General features: G+C 43.2%; 2 protein-coding genes across 2 annotated transcripts in view; both read left to right on the top strand.

Moving 5' to 3' along the window:
* Positions 1–121: 121 nt before the first annotated feature.
* On the top strand, positions 122–10996 carry Lurap1 (leucine rich adaptor protein 1). Its single transcript, XM_047524434.1, has 2 exons — positions 122–448; positions 8094–10996. Exons 1-2 carry the CDS (start codon positions 251–253, stop codon positions 8613–8615), a joined length of 720 nt encoding a protein of 239 aa, XP_047380390.1. The 5' UTR covers positions 122–250; the 3' UTR covers positions 8616–10996.
* A 10798-nt stretch (positions 10997–21794) lies between these two features.
* The window catches only part of Rad54l (RAD54 like), a 33864-nt gene continuing 30526 nt past the window's right edge, over positions 21795–25132 (top strand). The window contains 1 exon segment of the mRNA XM_053743354.1: positions 21795–25103. Coding sequence (XP_053599329.1) covers positions 25101–25103 — 3 coding nt within the window. The 5' untranslated portion in view covers positions 21795–25100.

Below are 25132 nucleotides of genomic sequence, written 5' to 3'. Positions count from 1 at the left end.
TTAAGGTCCAAATTCAGGATAGCCCAGCCCCAGCTATCCAGGGCCAGAGGTTGTGTGCGCAGCACTCGAATATATATCTACGCCCGGCTCCGCGCGGCTTTTCTGAGTGTTACGGCGCCCTCCTCCCACCCCCGCGCCGCGCGGGCGGGGACCCACCGGTTCCGCTCGGTATTTGCCGGCGGAGAAAGAGGACCCCCGCGAGCGGGACCCCGGCGTTTGGCTGCCCAGCCCGGTTCAGGCTTGGACCCGCATGGAGGGGACCGTGGAGTCCCAGACGCCTGACCTGCGAGACGTGGAGGGCAAGGTGGGCAGGAAGACCCCTGAAGGACTGCTCCGCGGGCTGCGAGGCGAGTGGGAGCCGGGAACCTCTGGCGCGCTGCTACTCCCGGGGGCGCCCAGCAGAAGCCACAGCCTGGGGGACAAGATCATGGCGCTGAAGATGGAGCTGGTGAGTGTGGGCGCCACAGGCCAGGGGGAGAGTCCCCAGGGCCGAAAGGGACCTACTCAAGTCCCCAGAGTTAGGCTGGAAAGGAAGGAGTTAAAAACTCAGCACTTAACTCCTCAGGCTCCCTCCTGGATCAGTCCATAAACCCTGGGGTGGAGGTAGAGTGACGTCTATTAATTGTCCCCCAAGAATGAGTGGAGTGTTTGATGGGTCCTGAGGACTGTGCGTAGGAGGTACTAGATCTTGGAAGTTTTTTCTGCCCAATAATTAGGAGAGGAAAGCAAGGGCTGGGAAGTACTCAGAACCTCGCATTTCAAATTCAGACCCCTCCCTATAGGGGACACCTATTCTCCCAGCCCCCATTTAAGACAACCAGGTATTTTCTTCTCCTACAAACTGGGAAAGGGTTTGGCTCCTTTGAGGCCTGGAATGTTTGTGAAAATATTCAACACAGAAGAAATTTAGGTAAGGGTATATCTGCCCTCTACGGAGTGCCTAGACGAACATCTTCCTTTCCTCAACGTCTCTCCAGTTTCACTTAAAACACTTGAAATTTATAGGATCATAGCAGAGAGTAGGAGCGTCATCATTGCTGATCCTTCATCTGGACTCAGTTGCCTACCCTGCAATCTCTAGGATACTGAATATTTGGATCTCATCTGTACCTTCTTGGGAGGAAGAGGAAACAGCAGCCCTCCCCTGTCTCCTGGAGTTGCTGGTCTAGATTCAGAGCCAAGAGGGCAGCTGGGGCCCCAGCAGGCTCCCCAAAGCTCTGGTTCCAGTGAAGGGGGCGTGATTTACACCTGCTACCACTTTGCAGCCAGTTCTGAGGAACTGAGGAATTGCCAGTTGCATCCTGGCCCAGAATCAGGAGCCCAGAGCGAGTATGTCAGCTAATAAGTCTTCCTGGAGCCCCACTGTGTGCCAGCACTGCCAAGCTGCTCTGGGAGGGAGCAGAGGAATGAGGTCTTTTGAGAGCTCCCAGACCAGCCAGGGCTCTCACCCGCTGGGAGAAAACAAGCTTGGAGATCCTGGTGGTTGGAGCAGTCAGGAGTTCCCTGGGGGCAGGACTTGAATACCAAGTGTGCACTTGGCCTTGAAGGTTGGAGGTGGGTGCCAAATTCTCCAGAGCAGGGCTGGGACTGTATTCACTTCAAGGAGTGCCTAACTTTGCCTCATTGTACAAACTTTAGCTCAAGTCCAGAAAGATAGGCATCATGCTGAATGCCTTCCTGATATTCTCTCTCCTTTTTTCTTTTCTTTTTTTTTTTTTTTAATTGGTACTGGGAATTGAACCTAGGGACCTTTACCACTGACCTTTTTATTTTGAGACATGATCTGGCTAAGTTGCTTAGGGCCTCATTAAATTGCTGAAGCTGGTCTCAAACTTGGAATCATCCTGCCTCAGCCTCCCGAATTGCTGTAACACAATTTAGGGCTTTGCATATGGGAGGCTCTCTCTTACCACAGAGCTACCTCCCCAGCCCTTTTTATTTTTTATTTTGAGTCAGGGTCTTGCTAGGTGCCCAGGCTGGCCTGGAACTTGTGACTCTCCTGCCACAGCCTCCTGAATAGATGGGGTTACAGATTTGTGCCACCGCATCTGGTTTACATGATGTTCTCTCAGTCTTCATGGCAACCTTTTAGATAAGTGATATTTTATAGATGAGGCACAGAAAGGTTAAGTAATTGCCCAAAGTCATACAAAAATAAAAACCAAAGCTAGGATTTGAACCCAGATCATCTGACCACATTTTATATCTTAACCATTGACACCTGCCTTGTACCAGACACTTTAAGCACTTCTTGTGTTATTGAAATGAGAAAAGTAGTCATTGTTTCCCCATGCTTGCAGATATTTAAGGGCTTGCCTGAACTCACACAGGGAATCTGGAACCACACCTCATTTCTCTGCTTCTCGCTCTTTTCTGACTTGGTGAAGACTACCAGATTATGAACTTTAAGGTGGTACATTTAACTTGTTGATTTGTCTCTCGGTGTTCTTGACCCACCTGGCCTGGGGCCTAAGGCTGCCCATGGTTGGGACAAGGGAGGGAGCCTTTTGGGGGCCAGAACAAGGAGGGGATCCCTCGCCCTTTCCTTTCTCCCTCCCTCAGGCCAGGATGTCATTGATCTCTTCAGGCATTCTGCCCTGCCCACTGGTTGTGCCCAGGAAGGACAAGGGGCAGAGCAGGGGATTTCCCTTGGTGTCACTGGAGGCAGGATTGGTCCAAACCCTTTAAGAACTGTTCTTCATTTGCCCCTCTCCCTCTCTCCTTGTACGGAAAGGGGGCAGGCCTGCCCTTGAGGCCAAGGTCAGGCCTGCCTGTAGGCCTTCCCACTCCTGCTTAGCTGCCCTAGACAGAGGCTGAGTGAAGAGCTAGAGTCTGGGATTTGTGGGAATGGGAAACAATGGCCAACTCCCCTCCTCACTTCTCCCACCCAAATAACTGTTGTTATGACAACCCACCTCCACAGAGCAGTTTGTGGAAAAGCTTCAGGCAGGGAAGGGGAAGGCATGGGTTCAAGTCTTGGTTCTGTTCCTGAGTCATTTTGTGATTTTGAGCAAGGCCCTGTCTCTCTCATGGCCCTAGTATTTCTGTCTCTTGGAGGGGGAAGTAGGGGAGAATGGTGGAACTAGATGATTTGCAAGAGCCTTTCTAGTAACAATAGTCTGAGAATCTCAATTCCCCACCTGGGAGCTAACACTTAGGCTGAGCAATGAGGGAGCCATGCCTGGGACCCTGGGCCTGGGCAGAAAGTCTGATATGCATATGGGGAGGGTTGGGATACTTGAATTCCCCTGGGAGAGAGTGAGTTCCGGTAGCCTCTAAAACTGCATCTCTCCTGAGCTGTTATTCCCTGCTGTTTCCAAAGATATGGTATGAAATGACTTTCTTTTTCTGGCGAGAAAGCCTTGCTTTCTTCTATTTTGGGGAGTGATGCTGTCACAGTCAGGGAATCCCACTGTCACAAGATTATAGAATCTGGTCCTTAGATTCATTTCACAGCAACACAGTACCACCTAGTCCCCTGAATTCTGGGGACCATCAGAGGGGTCAGATAGTAGAGGAAAGAGGATCACAGGACTGAGTGTGACCTACACGACACTAGGGAGAGTGCCAGAAATGAATTGGGCAGGACTTGCTCTCAGAAGAGCTCACAATCTGCGTTAGGGAAGGAGGGAAACAGCAACTCTAGTACGGGATGAGAAGTGCTGCTGGAACCCAGAAAGAACCTCCTGGAAGTCTTGATCGTGGAGTACCATGGGTTTCTGCCACTTGGAATTGGAGCGGGTATATCCTGTAGTTAGAATGCTTCTCTCCACCTTTTTGTCTGGCTAAGTCTACCTCCTACCTAACCTTCAAGTCTCATCTGACATCCATTATCTAGGAAGCATTTCTGGCCTCCCTCCATTGGGTTATGGCACTAACTTAGGTACTCACAGCCCTCTGTGTCACATTGTTTCCTACAGCATTTGTCACACTGACTTTGTGGGGCAGGGTATTGAGGATTAAACCCACTCTACCTTTGAGCTACATCGCCAGCTCTTTTTTTTTTTTTTTTTGAGACAGGATCTCACTAAGTTACTGAGGCTGGCCTCAAAGTTTTGATCCTCCAGCCTCAGCCTCCTGAGTCCCTGGGATTACACGCATGTACCATCATGCCCAGCTTGTCACACTGAATTTTAAGGTCTTGCTTCATTGTCTTATCTAACCCACAAGCTGAACCCTCTGGGGTCAAGAAATGGTGGCTTTTTTCCTTTGTCTAACACAGTGCCACACCTGCAAGAAACATTCAATAAATATTTGTCCTGTGACAGATTAATTTTTTTCTTGAGGAAGGGCAAGGTAAACTTCCTAGAGGAGGAGGCATTTGAGATTATCCTTGAAGACTGAGCAAAGTCAGTCAGGAGGGCAGACTCAACACATTCACTTACCTCCATTGCTTCCTTAAATTCCATGAAAGAGCCAGTAGAAAGATTATTTTAAAAAGGCATGAGGCCATTATGACAATGAGAATAAAGGCAGAAGGTGATAGGAACAAAAGTTTGGAAGCTCATAAAGCAGAAGAAAAGTGGTAACTAACTCAGACCTCAAAAAAACTGAATCCTAAAGAATAAAAGATATATATATATATATATATATATATATATATATATATATATCTTTATTTTTTATTTTATTTTTTTAAAAAGCAAGCTGAATCCCAGGCTAGCAGTAGGGCAAACTGAAAAGCAACCCATTTTGCACTAAAAAACTCTCAAAGAATTGGTGCAATGGTACACACATGTAATCCCAGTGACTCACTTGTGGAGGCAGAAGTAGGGGGTGGTCACAGTTGGAGGCCAGCCTGGACAACTTAGCAAGACTCTGTCTCAAAAAATTAAAAGGTCTGGTGATGGGCTGGGATTCTGGCTCAGTTGTAGAGTGCTTGCCGAGCACGTGTGAGGCATTGGGTTGGATCCTCAACACCACATAAAAATAAATAAATAAAAATAAAGGTATTGAGTCCATCTGTAACTAAAAATATATTTTTTTAAAAAGGTGTAGTCAGTTGATAGAGTGCTTGCCTTGCAAGCACAAGGCCCTGGGTTCAATCCCCAGCACCACCAAAAACAACAACAACAACAAAAAAAACGGTGTGGTGATATAGCTCAGTGCTAAGGTGCTCAAAGATTTAATCCCGGGCTGGGGAGATAGCTCAGCTGGTAGAGTGCTTGCCTTGCAAGCACAAGGCCCTGAGTTCGATCACCGAGTACCGCAAAAAAAAAAAAAAAAAAAAAAAAAAAAAAAAAAAAAAAAGATTTAATCCCCAGTACTAAAAAAAAAAAAAAAACAAAGAAATGCAAAACAAAATAAACAAAAACTCTCAAAGGTCTTAGGAGTTGAAGCACCAGGTATTTCTGGACCTTGGAACACAAGAGGTGCTGAAAACAAAAGGATTGCTTAAGTGTCTGTTTAAGACTAATATTCTAAGATCATTCCCCCACCTCTCACTGTGTAACTAGGTGTTACCTACTTCTTTATCTAGCAGGGAGGGAGGAAGGGAGAAAAGGAAAGGAAGGAAGGAAGAAAGAACTGCAGGAGAAAACACAGCATGGGAAGTATTTTTGGTATGAGGACTTAATTTTTATATATATTTTATATTTATTTATTTAGCTGCTGGCATTGAATGCAGGACCTCAGGCATTCTAGATAATCACTGTACCACTGAGTTACATCCCCAGCCTCTAGTGTGAGGACTTTTGTTTAGTGCATTTGGTTTGGATATGAACTAGGACTGTTGTTTTCACTGTTAATATATTTGTCCACATTATGAAAGAATTAAAGATGATCTTCTTTATCTTATGTCTTTAATAATCTATACAATCTCATATCTGTTATTTATGTCCACCTCATACCTTATTAGGACTATAAACTTCTCTTAAGTAGTGACAATTAGACTTTTTAAATGAAACACAGAAAATCATAAGACAGTGGAGCAATGTCTTAAATCTCAAGAAAAAATTATTTTCAACCTAGAATTCTATACCCAGCCAAATTACCAGTGCTGCAAGGCTAGAATAATAACATTTTAAAACATGTAAAGCTTCAATCTCTAAATGCAAGAGTACCACTCATCCAAATGAAGTAGTAAATCAAGAAAGAAGATATGGGTGGAATCTAAGAAACAAGGGATCCAACTCAGGAAAGGCAAAGGGAATCCAAGATAATAGTGAAGAGAGATTCTTAGAGGACAGTTGTGCAGCAGAGATAACATTGAAATAGATCGGAAGGCTTCTAAAGAGATGCCTCTAGCCAGACACAGTGGCACACATCAGTAATCCTAGATACTCAGGAGGCTGATGCAGGGAGGATCACAAATTCCACACAGTCCTGGGTGTCTCAAAAAAAAGGTTGCTTAGGGGGCTGGGGAGATGGCTCAGTCCGTAGAGTGCTTGCCTTGTAAGCACAAGGCCCTGGGTTCGATCCCCAGCACCCAAAAAAAAAAAAAAAAAAAAAAAAGGTTGCTTAGTGGTAAAACGCTCCTGTGTTCAAGCCTCAATACTGAGTGTAAGGGTGAGGGTGAGATACATCTAGAAGATGGAATAGATAGGTCATCTCATGTGATGTGTTTGAAAACCTTGAAAGGAAAGTTCAGATAATTGGGAAAAATCTGGGAATGACCTATTGATAACTATATAGCATACTAGGCAATAATTCTAAGGAAAGCACAAAGTTGTAAGAAATAAAAACTAACTATGGTAAAGTACATAGCTTGGCTATAAATAGCACTTCCATATCCTAATAAGGTAATTGTATTGCCTATTGGGAGAATGAGGAGGTGGGAAGGGTGTCTCCATAGCAGAGGAGTGGGGAGTGGGTGAAAGTTAAATCCTTCTTATAACATGGGAAATAAATGGAAAAAGCTCAAAATTTTAAAATCAAGAAGTTGCAATATAAGCATGTGATTTGGAGGCTAGGCTGAGGCAGTAGGATCACAAATTCCAGGCCAGTCTCAGGAATTTAGGGAGGCCCTAAGCAACTTAGAGACCCTGTCAAAGAAAGGGGGGGGGAGGCTGGGGATGTAGGTAAGTGGCAAAGTGCCCCTGTGTTCGTTCAATCCCAGTACCAAAAATAAAAAAAAATAAGTCTCATATAATTGTTTGCTTCTTTATAAGCATCTATTAATTTGATTAAAAGTGAAACTAAATAAAACTAAAAAATCATGTTGTGGCAGGACCTTGGGTCTGTAGAGAAGTATGCTGGAGAGGAAACTAGAAAGATGAGCAAGAACCATATCACCATAGGATTTTGAATGCTAGCTGCTAAAATGTTTAGATTTCATTCTGTATGAGCAATGCAAAGCCAGTAAATCCCTCTTGAGTAGGGGAGGGACAGGTTCAGACTTGTGCTTGGAGAAGGTATTTTAGTGCATCTGAACTGAGGGGGACCCTGGAGATTACCCAGCAAATCAGACTTATTTTCAGTACAGACAGGGAGACTGGTTGGTGTTAGGTGAATGGAAACCCTGAAACCCAGCCAGTGGGATGATGATCCTTTTTAAGGGGCCAACCCTTTGTCGTCTTTGGCTTGTTTTTAAGTTTTTCTGGTGAATATGGGCCAGTTCAATAGACTAAATGCCCAAAATATGAAGTTCTAGCCCACCAATCTATAATTTGATTGGATTTTAGTGTTTAACACTTACTAAGACCTTACTTTGTGCACGGCACTGGGCTCTCAGTATGTAATAGCATTTCAAAATCTTCACAGCCACTCTGTGAGATGAGTGATTTATCCCTGTCTGCAGTCAAGAAAACTGAGACTCAGAGAAGATAAGGTAGCTGCCCACAATCACATATATCATCAGTAGTAGAGCCAGAAATTGTGTGTGTGTGTATGTGTGTGTGTGTTTCTGGGGAACTAACCCATGGCCTTGTATATGCTAGGTGGTACTCTACCACTGACCTCCATCTCCAACCTGAGCTGAAATTTTAAATTGCTGACTGACCATTTGCTTCTAAAGCCCACCCTCCCCAATCTTGTATTTCCATGCTTCTTAAAATTGAAGCACATTTGGTTGGCCACAAAGTAGGGGTCTCTGGAAACACTGTGGAAGCCTATACCCCAGAACCTGTAACTAATTCCTTCTTCCACTCCTCCAGGCTTATCTGCGAGCTATTGATGTGAAGATCCTGCAGCAGCTGGTGACCTTGAACGAGGGCATTGAGGCAGTGCGTTGGCTGTTGGAGGAGCGGGGGACACTGACCAGTCATTGCAGTAGCCTCACCAGCAGCCAATATAGCCTGACAGGCGGGAGCCCAGGCCGTTCAAGGCGGGGCAGCTGGGACAGCCTGCCAGATACCAGTTCTACTGACCGGCTGGACAGTGTCTCTATTGGCAGCTTCTTGGACACCGTGGCCCCCAGGGAGCTGGATGAACAGGGTCCCCCAGGGGCTCCCTGTCCTGAGATTGACTGGACAAAAGTTATACCTGGCGAGGAAAGGGCCAGGACTGAGGTGGACCTGACAGCCACCAGGCTAGGGAGCTTAAGGGCTGTGAGGAAGCCTCCAGGTGAGGGGCTCCAAGGTGGACCATTGGAGCCACCAGAGGATGAAAGTGCCAAGCTGGACTTTGAGGCCCACTGGTACTGGGGACAGTGCCAGGATGATGTGACCTTCTTGTAACAACTTCCCCAAACTTTTGGACTCCTATAGATCTTTCCTCCCTTGGCCCTGGTCTCCCACAAAATTTATTCTCCATCTGTCAAGGAGTTGGAATAGGATGCACTGAAAATCAGTTACCATGAAAACCTGGCTCACCATTCCTCCTGTCCTAGGGAGTCTCTACCATTATCCCTCAATTATCAGGTCCCTAGAGCTATTTACATAGACAGTTTAACTCCAGAGACTTGGTGGGTATGTCCTGGTGTGAGGGTATTCCTATCCCCTCCCTCTGGCCCCAACCCCCAGGTAGGGATTTATGACCCATAGGAGATAGGGATATAATTACTTCATTCAAAGTCTAGAAGTCTTGCCTCCTCTTGGCCAAGATGGAAGACTGAGACATTCAGGGCCAACTCTGCATGAATTAGCTCTCCCAGAAGCCTTGGCAGTTGGTAGACTCACCCCTTCTTACCTGCTGAATGATGTCATTTCCTGCTAGGATGTACTAACCTTTTGTCTGTCTCAGTCCTTGGATGGTCCATATAAGGGTGTCTGAGCCTCTGCTGCTAGTGAGACCATATCATTAATAGCCTTACCATTACTTATGTGAATGGCAACACATCACCCCTCCTGGCAGCAAAGTTTCTCGCTGGTGGATGTTTGTGCTACTTTTTGGAAGGTTCTCACTTTTCAAACAGGGAATTCTCATTTTCCCTAGGGGGGGTCTCACCCTCTGTGTCTACATCCCTGTCTGGTATCAACACTTTCATCCCTGTGCTTTTAGGGAAAGAAACTGTCAGGGCTTCCGCCTAAGGCTCTGAGTTGGCTTGGTCCACTCGGCCACAGACCCCATCCCTGGGCTGCCCCATTCTAAATCTGACTCCATATCTGCCCCAGGAGGTTCAGTTTCTGTGTCTCCACACCTTCTCAGTTTCCTTTTCAGGCCTCAGGCCTTTTATATGCAGGTGAGCCCTGGCCTTCTCACCCACTGTTGTTGGGAGCTGGGGAGAGAAGCTTGAGGCCTCAGGGTTCTGGGGTTAAACCAGAATCTTGGATGTTGGGGAGGTGTTATCTTCTCTGACTGTAATTGCCCTTCCCCCACCCGGTCCAGCCTTCCACCATTTGGTCACAAGGATGCCTGCCTGAGGTTGGGATACAAGGAATCCCCTTGTCTGGGCCACAATGTGGGCGTGTGGCAGGAAAAGACAGAGGCTCTTTGGTCTCCAGGCCCCATCTTGGGAGGAGAGGAGAGCAAGGGAAGGTTTTCCTTCCTCCCTCCCTTAGAGCAAGCCCCCTCTACTCTTGAACCTGAGGAGGGAGCAGGGGACTGACCATGGGGCTCATCTCAGGACCCAAGTTAATTACACCAAAGAAGGAAGCTGCCAATCTGGGGCTCAGAGAGGCTACAGGCCTAGAGGCTGGTGGAGATAAGGACTATGACTGATGTCAATGAATTCTTGGAGATTAACCCTTTGGACCCCAGGAGACTGCCCCATATGTTGGCCCCTGTCTTTTGTGGGCCCTGAAATTAGATTACTGGAGGGGAATAAAAGAGGATTTCCGGATATTCAGCGTACCTTCCTGAGTTGAAGGAGTCTTCACCAAATCCTGAAATAACTCCTGCCATTTCTCTGTTATTCAGTTTTTGTTAGGGAAGGGAAGGAAGCCAAGTCTCTATTTCCCTTAAACTCCTCAGGTGTTGTTCTGCAACTTCCATCCCCATCCTTCATGGCTATCCTCTAAAGACCCTCCTCCTCCCATCCCCTCAAAGTGAAAGCAGTATCCAGTGTATGCTCTCAGCCTCTTCTCTTCAGCCTATCAGACCTCTTTACTGCCCCTTATGAATCTGGGGCTTCTGACCCTTCTAGACTGGGAATTCAAATACCCTATACCATAGCCATTTTATTGTGTGCCCTTAAGTAACCAGAGCCAGAGTAACCACACTTCCTTATGGAAGTCATTGTATTCCTTTTTCCTTTTTTTTTTTTTTTTTTTTCCCTTTGGTGCTGGGAATTGAACTTGGAGTCACCTGTGTGCTAGGGACTGAGCTACATTCCTAGCCCCTTTGTATTCCTTTTCGAGTCTCACTTCATAGCAGCTAACAACTTCTGAACTGAAGAGGTTGCCTGCCCCCTTATGGCCATCATGCACCATTGCCAGGGCTGCTGGGTGGAACCTCCAAGCTCAAATACAGCCTTCCAGAAGACCAGCCCCCTGAGTGCACAGACAGGCTGGGGAGTCAGGCCTAAAGAAGATGTAGATTTGCCCAGCATTACCCTTTGTGAAACTGTGGCAATGCCTAGGTTAGAAAACCCAGATTGCAGGCTGGGGAGATAGCTCAGTCAGTAGAGTGCTTGCATTACAAGCACAAGTCCCTGAGTTCGATCCCCAGCACCACAGAGGAAAAAAAAAAAAAAAAAAAAAACAGACTGCCTGCCTACATGCTGACAATTCCATCCCGAAGTCACAGTGTTCCTCATCAACACCCCTAAAGCCCAAAGGAACTGAGAGCAATTTTCCCCAGTTATAATGTTTGATCCTATAAGAGCCCGCCCTAAAGAATCATCTCCCTGTATTTAGAGGAAGAGCTGCAGGCTCTGTAGAAAGAGAAGCTTGGGCCTGGACATTAGATAGGGGGAAAGTCAGTCCCAGACCAATTATGAAAACTAGGACTAGATATTGGGGGGGCAGAGTTCAGCATTTCAAACCTGGAGGTTAGAAGTGAGGCTGGTGTAGGGAGCTGTGAAATTAGGAAAAACACTTGGATCTTGCATAGTGTGGTGGACCACAGGGCAGGGTATTATAGATCCGTTGGATAGGCACCTGAGAGTGTTGAAATGTTGGAGAGTTGAGACAAGCGAGGCTGCCTGGGTAGTCCAGGTAGGTCTGGGCATCCTGTCTGAATAGTCCAGGTAAGTCTGGGCATCCTGTGTTAATACCTTAGACTCCAGTTCCCTACCAGAGAAAAGAACCCCACTGATCCTTCCTGTTTCTAGACTGGCTGTATGAAGCTCAACTGTTCTATTAGCTTATACTTTCCTGGATTACAGGGAGGAACTATTTGGGTCCTCAAAGGCAAAGTGAGGGAAAAGGTGAGGGTTGTATACCAGAGAGTGAGCTGGGCATGGTGGTGCATGCCTGTCATCCCAGCAACTCAGGAGACTGACACAGGATTGTAAGTTTAAAACCAATCTCAGCAACTTAGTGAGACCCTGTCTCAAAATTTAAAAAGATTGGGGAGATGTGGCTCAGTGGTTAAGTACCTCTGGGTTCAATCCCCAGTACCAAAAAAAAAAAAAAGGAAAACAGGCTCTCTAAAGTGTGAGTAGTAGGAGCATATACTATCCTTCAAGTACTCAGGGGGGCTTTTGCCAGGGCTCAGGGTAAAGGTAGAGATGAAACTGCTCATGACAGCTACAGAGAGCACCTGGGAGGGAAAGGGGTGGTGCTGGCCAGAATGGGTCCACCAAGAGAACATGAGACCATGTGAGTGGACAGGTGTGAAGGCCTGTGCGTAGGCGTGGGTAGAGAGGTTGAGCACCAAGCTGACTGAAAGCTCTATGGCAGCTTTGATGACAAATGCTCTGGGTTACAGTGGACACGAGCTATTTGTGTGTTTGCATGCACTGGGTATTGAGTTATACCTGGGTATTGAGTACACCTGTTCAGTGAATGGAGGAATGAATGTGTGTAAATCCACAAGGAATGTGGCTTTTAAAACTAAAGCTAATCAGTTGTTTATATTAGGTAATTTTAAACATTATTCTATTTAATTCTTAGCAACCCTATAAACAGTACAGTGTTAACAATGTCTTGTTGCTTAGAAATATGCTCAAAGTCAGATATGTAACAAATGAGTCATAATATAAACCTGGGTCAGTATCACTACAGAGGCTTCTAGGAAGTCTTCTCTGATTTCCTATCTGAACCTCCACACTTTACTCTTAGGAGAATAATTAGTGCTGCCCAATAGCAAAGGCAGTGTATTAGTTTCCTGTTGCTGTAATGAATTACCACAAGTTTAATGGCTTAAAAACCATATCTATCTGGGCATCGTGGCACACATCTGTAATCAAAGTGACTCAGGCTGAGGCAGGAGGGCCACAAGTTTGAGATCCTAAGCAACTTGGTAAGACCCTGTCTCAAAAAAAAAAAAGAAAAAAAAAAAAAAAAAAAGACTGAGGATATAGCTCAGTGATAGTGTCCCTGGGTTTAACCCCCAGTACAGAAAAAAAAAAAAAAAGAAAGAAAAACACCATATTGTTTTACAGTTCTGGAGGTCAGAAGTTTGAAATCAGATGCCCTGAGTTATAATCAACGTGTTGATAGGTCCACTTTCCTTTTGGAAACTAGGGGAGAGTCTACTTCCTTGTATTTCCAGCTTCTAGAGGGTTGCCTGCATTTCTTGGTTCATGTTTCCTTTGTCCATATTCAAGACTGGCTCATAGCATTTTCTCTTCTCCATGTGCTTCCATCCCTACTGTCCTTTTCTTATGAGGATTACATTGTGATTTTGTGTCCTTGTGATTACTTCAGCAATTTCAAGCTCCTTAATTTAATCATATGTTCCCTTTTGCCATTTAAGATAAATATTCATAGGTTCTAGAGATCAGGAAGTGCACATCTTTGAGAGAATGGCTGTTACCCAGCCTGCCACAGGCAGGGATGGAGGGCAGGCAGAAGAATGCACCTCAGTCTGCACCCTCGTGCATCTAGTGCACACGCTCTCTCTTTCTGTCCCCGCCGCCCCCAGCCCCCAGGAATTGAACCCAAGAGCACTCAACCACTGAACCACATCCCCAGCCCTTTTAATTTTTTATTTAGAGACAGGGCATTGCTTTGAACTTGCTATCCTCCTGCCTTAGCCTCCTGAGCCACCTGGGATTACAGGCGCCTGCCACCATGTCCAGCAGCACTGTCTTCTCTCCAGGACCACACTGGCTCCTGCTCCTCCAGGCATGAGATAATTACACTCCCAGTGAACTAACCTGGGTCCTAAGAAGGGTAGATTATCTCCATTTTAAATTAATTTTCCAATCTTCAATAGTTTCTTTTTCTTTTTTTGCAGTGCTGGGGATTGAACCCCAGACTTCCCACATGCTAGGCAAACTCTACACTGAGTTACACCCCCAGTTCTTATTCCTTAATAGTTAAGCTGGGCTCCTCAGAGCATGGTGAATTCTCATCGTCAGTTCATACCAGGCCCCTTCTTTTCATTTTCTTTTTTCTGGTACTGGAGACTGAACCTAGGGCCTCATGCATACTAGGCAAAGCACTCTACCACTGAGCTTTATCCCACCCCTTTTTCATTTTGAGATAGAGTCTCACTGAGTCATCTAGACTGACCTCAAATTTAGGATCCTACTACCTTAGCCTCCTGAATAGCTGGGATTATAAGTGTGCGTCACTGTGCTCAGCTCCCTCTCTTGTTTTCTTCTGATCCCTGATCCCTTTGCTTGTTCCTCTCCCTGACATAGGCATACACAAATGTGCCCGTGTGTTTGGATATGTATGTATCTTTAAATATATGTAGTTATATGCTTACATGTTTTAAAATATATGAATGATATCTTAAACAGTAAACTAGCTTCTATAATAAATTGTACCCATATCTCAGTGACTTAACAAAGTAAGGATTTATTTTTCACTTATTCCACATAGCACAGGTATTCCTGGCCTGACAGATCTCCTCCCTGTCCATGTCAGGTCCCAGGCTACTTCTGTTTTCAGACGTTGAGTTCAGTCCCTGCATTCTGAAATTCCCCATCAACTTTTCAGCAGGTGGTTTTATCATCTACTGATGATCATTCTATAAATTGGTTATGTCACTAGGTATTATATAACGGTGATTTACTAATACTGCTATTTCATTTCCATTCATTAGCTCTAATTCTGTACAAAAAAACTTTTCACAACCTCTAGCTCCATTTGGCTACCCTGAAATAAAGTTCATACTGGAATGGAAAGATAAATGCTTAAATCTCTTTCCATTCTTAATTTCAAAGTTGTAAGTTGATGTCCTAGCAACTTGGCATTTGATAATTTCGTTTTGTTTTACTCTCTCCCTTTTTAAGAATTACTATTACGAACCTGTAGTTGTTACATACCTAATGTCTTTTAATCATTTGCAATCCCTTTTTGTTTTATAGTATATAAAATATCAAACTTGGGACTAGGGGAGTAGCTCAGTGGTAGAGTGTTTTTTTGCTTATCACACTCGCATGTGTGTGGGGCCCTGGCACCATGAATAAAGGAATAAACCTGGGATCCTAGCATCATAAATAAATAAATAAGCATATACAAAAGTAGAAACCATACCTGTTATTCCAGTGGCTCCCGAGGCTGAGGATTGCCAGTTCAAAGCCAGCTCAGCAAAGGCAAGGCACTAAGCAACTCAGTGAGACCCGTCTCTAAATAAAATATAAAAAAGGGCTGGGGATGTGGTTCGGTGGTCGAATGCCTGAGTTCAGTCCCTGGTACCAAAAAAAAAGGCATATACAAAAGTAGAGTAAATAGCTGGGCGCAGTGACTCAGCGATTTGAGAGGCTGAAGCAGGAGGATTGTACATCCTGAGGCCACTCTCAGCAATTTAGTGAGACACTGTCTCAAAATGAAAATAAAAAGGCTTGGAATGTAGCTCTGTGGTAAGTACCCCTGAGTTCAATTCCCAAACCCTAGTGATGCAGTTTTTTTTTTGTTTTTTTTTGTTTTTTTTTTTAATTTTCTTTTCTTTTTAGACCAAGATCACTCCTTTTTTTTTGCTGGGGCAGCGACTAGGGATTGAACCCATGGATGCTTAACCACTAAGCCACATCCCCTTTGTTTTATTTTTTATTTTGAAACAGCGTCTTGCTAAGTTGCTTAGGGCCTCACTAAGTTGCTGAGGCTGGTCTTGAACTTGTGATCCTTTTATCTCAAATCTCCCAACTTGCTGGCGTTATAAGCATGCACCACCATGCCCAGCTAGACAAAGTTTCTTTATATTGCCTAGACTGACGTTGTACTTGTAAGCATGATCCAATTCTAATTGTTTTGTGTCCTCAGTATTTCCTGCAAATTGGTAGCTGGATCCATAAGCTGAATCAGACTTAGAACTGATCACTTTTACAAGATAATTAAGAAGAATATGAAAAAAAAAAAATCATATGAATCTAATTGTCTCTGGTTTTTTAGGTGATGATGCTTATTGCTATTAATTAATTGGAGATTGCAAAATGATGCCTTTATTTCTATAACCTTTTATGGATTAGTTAAAATATTTTTATTTATTTATCTTTCAATGCTAGGAATTGAATCCAGGGTCTTGAGAATGCTTGGCAAATGTTCTACCACTGAGCTTCATACCCAGAGTTGGAAGTACTTTTATAAAGAGAAGTTTACTCTCATTTACTATTTGGTTTCTTTCTTTTTTTTTTTTAAATATTTTTTATTTTTACAGACACATTTTGATTCATTGTATACAAATGGGGTACAAGTTTTCATTTCTATGGTTGTACACAATGTAGATTCACACCATTCATGTAATCATACATGTACATAGGGTAATACTGTCTGATTCATTCTACTGTTTTTCCATCCCCACCCCCTCTTACCCCCTTTTCCTCTACACCATCCAAAGTTCCTTTGTTCTTCTCTTCCCCCCACCACTCCCCATCATTATATATTGTCATGCACTTATCAGAAAAAACATTCTGTCTTTGGTTTTTTGGACTTGGACTATTTCACTTAGCATGATATTTTCCAACTTCATCCATTTACCAGCAAATGCCATAATTTTATTCTTCTTTATGGATGAGTAATATTCCATTGTGGAGTGGCTCAGACACAGGCAGTGTGCTGTCACTCCTATCATTCTTAAAGATAGCCATTTAAAAAGTATGTCACTGGGGGCTGGGGTTGCGGCTCAGTGGTTATAGCACTTGCCTGGCAAGTGTGAGGTACTGGGTTTCAATCCTTGGCACCACATATAAATAAATGAATAAAAAAATCGAGTCAATATTTAAAAAAAATACAAAATAAATAAAGAGTATATCATTATGGGGCCAGTGATGTGGCTCAGTGGTAGAGTACTTGCCTGGTATCTGTGAAGCCTTAGGTTCAATCCCCAGCACCATACACACAAAAGTTTATCATTGTGAACTTGTGAGTTTATATATATATATATATATATATATACACACACACACACACACACACACACACACACATATATATATACACACACATATATATGTTAACATATATATGTTAATATATATATGTGTATATATATATGTTAAATAGATTTCAGTCACTTAATTATCATTATTGCCAGGTGCAGTGGTGCAAGCCTGTAACTCTAGTTACTCAGGAGGTTGAGGCAAGAGGATTCCAAATTTGAGGCCAGCCTTGGCAACTTGGCTTGCCAAGATCCTGTCTCTAAAATATAAATGTCTGGGAATGTGGTTTAGTGTGAGAGGCCTATTGGGTTCAATTCCCCATGTGAGGAAAAAAGAAAAAAGAATTGTCATTATTTAAGAGTAAACTGCCAGCAACACCTGTAATCCCAGCAGCTCAGGAGGCTGAGGCAGGAGGATCAAGAGTTCAAAGCCAGCCTCAGCAACAGTGAGGCACTGTTTCTAAATAAAATCCAAAAACAAAAATAAAAATAAACAGCTGGGGGTGTAGCTCAGTGATTGAGAGCCGGAGTTCAATCCCTGGTACTCACCTCCCCGCCCCCCCCAAAAAAAAGAGTCAACTGCTGCAACTTTGGTAGAGTTAGATCAAGTTATTCTTGAGTTCTTTCAACCTTATTTAGTCATTTCTGATAATGTTCCTTGCTGTTTGTTAAAAAGATACTCCCTGGTCATCCTGGATACTTCCTTTTCCTTTCCTTCCTTCTTTTCCCTTCTTCCTTGCCTTCCTTTACATTTTGAGACAGGTCTTTTGTTTCCCAGGCTGATCTCAAATTTGTGAACTCAAGTGATCCTCCTGCTTCAACCTCCTGAATTGCTGGGACTTAAGGCACACCCTTGCACACCTGACTTTGGACACATAATTGAATCATCCATAGTTCTAAGAAGGCTTGAGGGTTTTGTTTTATTTCAGTTTGGTTTTTGGTACTGAGGATTGAACCCAGGGGCACTCAACTACTGAGCCACATCTCCAGCTCTTTGTTATATTTTATTTAGAGAGAGGGTCTCGCTAAGTTGCTTAGGCTGGCTTTGAACTTGTGGTTCTCCTGCCTCAGCTTCCCCAGTTGTTGGGATTCCAGGTGTGTGCCACCGTGCCTGGCCAAAGCTTGAGTTTTAAAAGTGACAAATTATATTTCAACACCACAGCGAGGTCTTTTCAGTGAACAAAGCTAAATGATTATGTGTACATACATAAAAATATACATCTATGTATACATACCTACCTATGATAAAATAACTGATGAATAAATATTGATATTTTCAATTCTAATTGAAATTCAAGATTGCTGGTATATACAAGTTCCAGGGTTCAATATCCAACACAGAAAAACAAAACAAATTCAAGGTTAATCACATTTTTACTTAATCACTTTTCTAGTTTCTTTCGTCCATTCCTAGTTTTCAGGGGCAGAAAAAAAAATGATAGAAAATTCTATAATTTCTCATTTATTTCATATTACACATGAAGCATTCTCAGAATAACAATTTTAACACTACCATAAATATGAGCACGGCAAACAATTAAAAAGTATTTTGCTAATGTGTTTCTCCACCCCATTAAAAAAAATTCTTTATAGTAAATCTACATTGTCAGGGCATATAGTTATGGATTACACTCTTTTCTGCATGGCTGTTACATAGCTTTAGTTCTATAAGTGACCTTTATGTAATACCTCCAGTGCTTAAACCATTCTTCAGAAGAGCCTTGGGAACAATATTCCCTGAGATCCTGTTGTTGATAAATTTATCTGTGTCCTTTATACTTGCAAAGTCTGTGTTACTAGGGTTGTACTTCCCTTTCTTGAATATATTCTTTCTTCTGGAATGAAGTGTTATTTTTGAAAAGCCTAATGATAATCTATTTTTCTTTTTTTGCCCTTCTAAATCATATACTCTGTTTTCTAGATGCCCAAGGAATTTTTTTATTTTTATTTTTTAAAGTTCAAATTTTCATAGAATGGCTTCTTGGTGGCAGTCATTTTGGGATCATATTTCCAGTTTTTCAGTATGCTTTTTGAATACATAGTTTCAAGTTTTTCATTGTTTCAGGAAAAATTTTATTGGATAGCTTTTAGTATTTATTCTGTTCCTTTGCTTTGATTTTCTTCTTCAAGAACTCATTATTTCTTTATATTTTTAATCTTCTTTGCCTATTTTCAGTGTTTGTCACTAATACTTTATCTCTTTTTTTCAATTTTGTTTTTCCATGGTTCTGAGCTCAAACCCAGGGTTCAGGCATGCTAGGTAAGCACTCTACTACTGAGCCACATCTCAAAACTTCATTTTGTTTTTATTTTTATTTTTTTAAACAAATACTTTTATTATACATTTATAAAATCTGCATAGTTGTATTGTGTTCTTCTTCATTTTTAAAATTATTTTAACTTCTTTGTAAAGCATTATCTGCAGTGTTCATTTGCTTTTTTTTTAAATATTTTTTTTAGTCATCAGTGGACCTTTATTTATTTATGTGGTGCTGAGAATCTAACCCACTGCCTCACCCGTGCCAGGCAAGCACTCTACCACTGAGCCACAATCCCAGCCCTCATTTACTTTTATGTATTTCTTAGTTTAGTCTTCATTTCTACAATGCTTATTTGGTTCATTTCCAGTTCTTTCCTCATTCCTTTCAGAAGGAGTCTGTCACTTCACTTATGTTTCTCTAATTCTATCTGTGTTCTTTCATGTATCATACCATTGTCTTAATGTCCTTTGGCTTGTTTTGAAATAGTCTGTGCTTTCACTATTTGTAGTCATGTTATTCTTATGTTTGTTTATTTTGTTATTATTTTTTGCTAGGGATTTTGACTTTAAAACTGAGTCACATCCCAGCCCTTTTCTATTTTTATATTTTGAGATAGGGTTTCACTAAATTGCTAAAGCTGGTCTCAAACTTAGAATCCTCCTGCCTCAGCCTTCCTAATTGCTGGGAGCACAGATATCCACCACTGTTCCTGGCTTCAGGAAGAGTGAAGAGCTTACATAGAGCTCCCTCTTGTATTTTGTGTGACTTACTTTCCTGGATTCCCCTCCTCCATGTTGGTTTTCATCTTATTCTTTCCTCTCTGCTCTCTTCATCCTAACACATTTTTATTCTACTTCCAGCAATTTTGTTCTATGTGGGGCATGATACTAAGAGAAAGCCTTTGTGGTCAGTTGGATAGTTTATAGGAACAAGACCTGATCTAACCCCTTTGTGGACCCCTGGCACTTACCTGCTATTTTACTTTATTTTATATATATTTTATATATATGTGTGTATATATATATACATGTTAAAAAAAAATATATATATATATATATTTTTGTATGTTTTTTGTTTTTTTGGTTCCAGGGATTGAACTCAGGGGCACTTAACCACTGAGCCACATCTCAAGTCCCTTTTTATTTTTTATTTTGAGACAGGGTCCTCCTTAAGTTGCTTAGAGCTTCCCTAAATTGCTGAGGCTGGCTTTGAACTTGCAGTCCTCCTGCCTCAGCCTCCCCAGCCACTAGGATTACAAACCTGTGCCAGAGTGTCCACTCTCACCTGGTATTTTAGACACACCCCCTCCATTTTTCATCCATTCCATCTACTGTTCTCAATTGACCTGTTGTTATGGTTTGGATTTAGAAATATCCCATGAAAAGCTGCTGCTGCTACTGCTGCTTTCTTTCTTTTTCTTTTTCTTCTCCTCTTCCTCCTCCTCCTCCTACTTCTCCTTCTTTCTTCTTCTTCCTTCTCCTTTTTGGTATTGAAGATTGAGCCAGGGATACTTTTTTTTTTTTTTTAATTTATTTATTTTTTTTTACATTTACATAGGGTAATGATGTTTATTATATTTTTCCCCTCCCCCCCACCCCTCCCACCCCTCCCACCCCTCCCACCCCTCTTTTCCCTCTACACAGTCCTTCTTTCCTTCATTCTTACTGCTCTCCTTAGCCTAACTCTAAACCTAACCCAGGGATACTTTTTTATTTTCAGACATGGACTTGCTATGTTGTTGAGGGTCTTACTTAATTGCGGAGGCAGGCCTCAAACTTAAAATCCTTTTGCTTCTCTGGAATTAAAGGTGTTTACCACTATGACTGGCTCAAAACCCATGTTTTGAAAGCATCATCCAATCCAACAAGGTTCAGAGGTGGGGTTTTTAGGTAGTGTTTAGGATTGTAGCTTCATCAGTGTCTGTTCCATTTGAGGGATTAATAATTTGGATAGATTTGGATAGATAGGTCACTGGGGGCAATGACCTTGGACTGTATCTGTCCCTGGCTCCTTCCCTTTTCTCTCTTTGCTTCCTGGTTGTTGTGAGCTGAGCACTTTCCTCCTCTATACCTTTTCATCATGTTTTGCCTCACTCAAGCCCAGAGCAATGGAGTCAGCCAACAATGAACTGAACTCAAAATTAACCTTTTCTCCTGTAAGTTGTTTTGTATTTTTGTTACAACAACTAAAAGCTGACTGACGTACCTGTTTTGATTCCAGTGGACATCTATGGGCTCATTGGGATTCTCCTGCCCTTAGTCTGTCAGATGCATACCTGTGTTTTGTTTGTTGGTAGTTTGTCCTACTAGCTTATGTTTGAGGTTGTGGAGGTATCTTGTTACTGAGCTTTGTTGCAAATGTTGACTTTTCATTTTATCTATTTATTTTGGTACTGGAGATTGAACCCACGTACGCTTAACCACTGAGCCACATTTAAAGCCCTTATTTAAATTTTGAGACAGGGTCTTGCTAAGTTGCTTAGGGCCTCACTAAATTACTGAGACTGGACTTGAACTTGTGATTCTCTTGCCTCAAGTCTCCAGAGTTGCTGGGATTACAGGTGTGCATCACTGTACCTGGAGTCTTTTTAATTCTTTAAAAAATTTACTCTCTAGTCACTGTCAGTTTTTATGTAGGGAGCTGCCACTATAGCCATCATCCTCCCAGAATCACCACCTTTTTTTTTTTTTTTTTTTTTAATTGAGATAGAGTGTGCCTCTGTTCCCCTGGACTGGCCTCAAACTTACAGTCTTCCTGCCTCAGCATTATAGGTAGCTGGGATTACAGGTGTGCACCCCCATGCTTGGCCCTTCCCTTTCTTCTTGATATCTATCTATAAGATCAGTAGTGACATACTCTTTTTCATTATATATAACTCACCTGCCATTACCTGGAACTAGAACCAGAAAATACTCAATTTCCATGTGGCAAACAACAGCTATGTTTTCCAAGTACCTGAAACCTCCTTCATCTGCTCCATGGAGCCTCTACCCCTTCTGAGACTTGATCCTAACTTTTGGCCCCCTTGAGCTAGTGTGGCAGTTCCTTATCCTTCCTATTTTTTCATTGAGTCCATAACCGTCTGGAATGAAGACTATTATTTCCCAGTTTCTCTTGCAGTTACATGTAGATGAAGGAATGAAGTATGGGTGTTTCAAGTTGAATCCTCTGGAGTCAAAAGCTGAGATGGAATTTGGAGTCAAGATATTTATTAGGAATCAATGCCTGTGAAAGGAAGAGTGCTAACTCAAGGCAGAAGTGGTGCAACTGTGAAGCCTCGGCCACCCCAGTGGGGAGCTTACCATCACCTATTGCCTGTCAAAGTATACCCTGTAGAGCCAATAGGGCTGGGCCTTTACTGCCTCACTCTCATAGTCAACAAATAACAAATTGCTCTGGACCCTGTCTTACTGAGCTGGGGATATGGCTCAGCGGTTAAGCACCTCTTAGTACAAAAAAAAAAAAAAAAAAAAAAAAAAAAAAAAAAAAAAAAAATTCCTTGCATGATTATGGAAGCTGACAAACTCAAGATCTGCATCTGCAGGGTGAGTCTGTAAGTTGGCTGATTGGCTGATCCAGGAGAGTCAATCAGGTTCAAAGGCCTAAGAACCAGGAAAATTGGTGGGGTAGTTACAGTCTGAAGGCTAGTAGGCTTGAGACCCAGGAAAAATGGACATTTTTGTTAGGGTTTAAAACAGAAAAAAAATGTTAGAAAGCAGACAGGATCAGGTGTGGTGGTTCATGAGTGTGATCCCAGTGACTTGGGAGGCTGAGGCAGGAGGATCATGAGTTTAAAGCCAGCCTCAGCAAAGGCAAGGTGCTAAGCACAACTCAGTGAGACCCTGTCTTTAGATAAAATACATAACAGAGATGGGGATGTGGCTCAGTGGTTGAGTGCCTCTGAGTTCAATCCCTGGCACACTGCCCTCCCAAAAGAGACATTGTCTATCTAAGTTGCCAAGGCTGGTCTCAAAATTGCAAGATCTTCTACTTGGGCCTCTCAAGTAGCTGGGATTACAGGCCTGGGCCACCACCATTGGCAAAAAAGTATCAAGTTTTTAGAGAAAAAATAGGAAAAAATTTTGGGGATGGAGTGCAGAGAAAAATGTTCTTTGAGGGCCAGGGATATAACTCAGCGGTAGAGCACTTGCCTAGCATGTGGAGGTCCTGGATTCCATAAGTTTTTGATTCGACACCAAAATCGCAGTCCATAAAAAGGAAAAATTGATTAATCTTACTTTATCAAAATTAAAAATGTTTCCGTGGAAGAGACTGTTAAGAGGAGAGAACAAGCCACAGGATGGGAGAAAATTTTTGTAAACCACATAACTGACAAAGGACTGGTATCTATATAATAAAGCAATCAGTAAGGGGCAAGCACTCCAACAAGAAATGGCTAAAAGACAGACATTTTATTGAAGAGAATCTACCGATATCAAATAAGCCTATGTAAAGATGTTCGACGTCATTAACAATTAGAGAAATACAAATTAAATCACAATCACAATTAGGTATCACTTTGCATCTATCGGAATAGCTAAAGTAAGAAAGTAACACTAAATCCATGAGGATGTAGAGAAACTGGATCGCACATACATTGTTGGTAGTATTGTAAATGGTACAGACATTCTGAATTACAATTTGTCCAGTTTCTTAAAAAAACCAAACATAGGTTGGGCGCGACCATAATCCCAAAGACACTAGATGCTGGGGCAGGAGAATAATCGCAAATTCGAGATCAGCCTTGGCAATTTAGCGAGACCCTGTCTCCAAATAAAAATAAAAAAACGAAACATGAAACTACCATGCAACCCAGCAATTGCACTACTGGGTACTATTATTATAATACCATTTCAAATATGAAGAAACTGAAGTTTTGAGAGACTGGGTGATTAAGTCTCTAACTCCAAAGAAGCCGCTTCCATCCTAGGAGAAGGCTTCTTTCAAGACACCTCACACCAAGAAAGTCACATCCCACAGCCCCAGCCCATCACGTGGTACCTACGCCAAACACTCCATTCTAAATGAGCTAACAAGGCTCCAAATCCGACCTCCTCTCGGGGCCGGCACTCGGAAGTTGCTATCAGTTCCAGAGCCCGACCCAAACTCGACTTTTCCTAAACCCTAGGCGTCTACCCAGGTGGTAACTAACTCTCCGCAGCCCAGTACGTTGCAAATTGTCCTTCAGGCTGCAGCACTGCCAGTTCTCCAGCCTAGAAGAAAACGCTAGGGGCCAAAGCCGAAGGCCCGCCAGTAATAGCTAACCCTGCAGAGCTGAGTACTTGACCCTCCACCAAGCCCCACCTCCTAGCTGGTCGGTTGAGCCTCCCGGGCAGCTGAGCCTCTGCAGCATCACTAGGCCCGCCCCTTCCTTGGCGGGCGAGTGCCGAACTCATCGAACGCAGCCAATGAGTGAAGCGGCGGCAGCGTGGCGGGAGGTTCGATTGACCAGCCTGGCGGCTGTTAACGCGCGCTTTGGGAAGAGGAAGGTTAATGGGGAGTTGCGTGTCCCGGAATCCATCTCTGCCCCTGTTTTCGGCCCGGTCTGGGATTCTCCTTCCAGCTTGGGTTTTTATTGGTTCTTCTTGGATCCTTGCTCGACCTCCCTCAGTCCAGTCCTGCCATCCGCACTCCAGCCCGGGGAAATCCCCCTCCTCCGGATCCAGGCGCCTCGCCCTCCTTCGGTCTCGGACTTTAACCCCAGCTTCTCTGCTAGCCTTTGGTTACTGCCTCCCACCTCGCACCTATCTCCTCTTAACCCCTACCGGAACCATTATCCCAACTCCACTTTGCCCATTCTGGGACTACATCTGTCTCCTCCCCCATCCTAGATTTATATTCGACTCTATCTGGACATTTTCTCTTTGGACATTTTCTCTCGACTCAGCTAACTGGCGCTCAACATTCTCATAGTTTGGACTCAAACTCCAGCTCTTGGCTGGGTCCACTTCATCCATGCCCCCTTTTTGATTAACCCTTATTCTCAAAAATATAGCAGTTCCGTCTACATCAAGTCCTCCTCTTGCGTTCTCCGCTGCTGAGTGCCTTTTACCTTTGACTGATGGGTACTTGACGTTTGGACCCAGGATGGTAAGTGCGGACCTAGGGGAGACAGGAGT

The sequence above is a fragment of the Sciurus carolinensis genome, chromosome 1 (genome assembly GCF_902686445.1).
Source record: "Sciurus carolinensis chromosome 1, mSciCar1.2, whole genome shotgun sequence".
Lineage (NCBI taxonomy): Eukaryota > Metazoa > Chordata > Mammalia > Rodentia > Sciuridae > Sciurus > Sciurus carolinensis.
Note: the sequence above shows the minus strand (reverse complement) of the source record. Positions and strands in the feature narration are given on the sequence as shown.

Coding starts and splice junctions, on each gene's coding strand:
- Lurap1 (XM_047524434.1), top strand. CDS start 251: ATGGAGGGGACCGTGGAGTCCCAGACGCCTGACCTGCGAGACGTGGAG. Junction 449..8,093: donor TGGCGCTGAAGATGGAGCTG/GTGAGTGTGGGC, acceptor CCACTCCTCCAG/GCTTATCTGCGAGCTATTGA.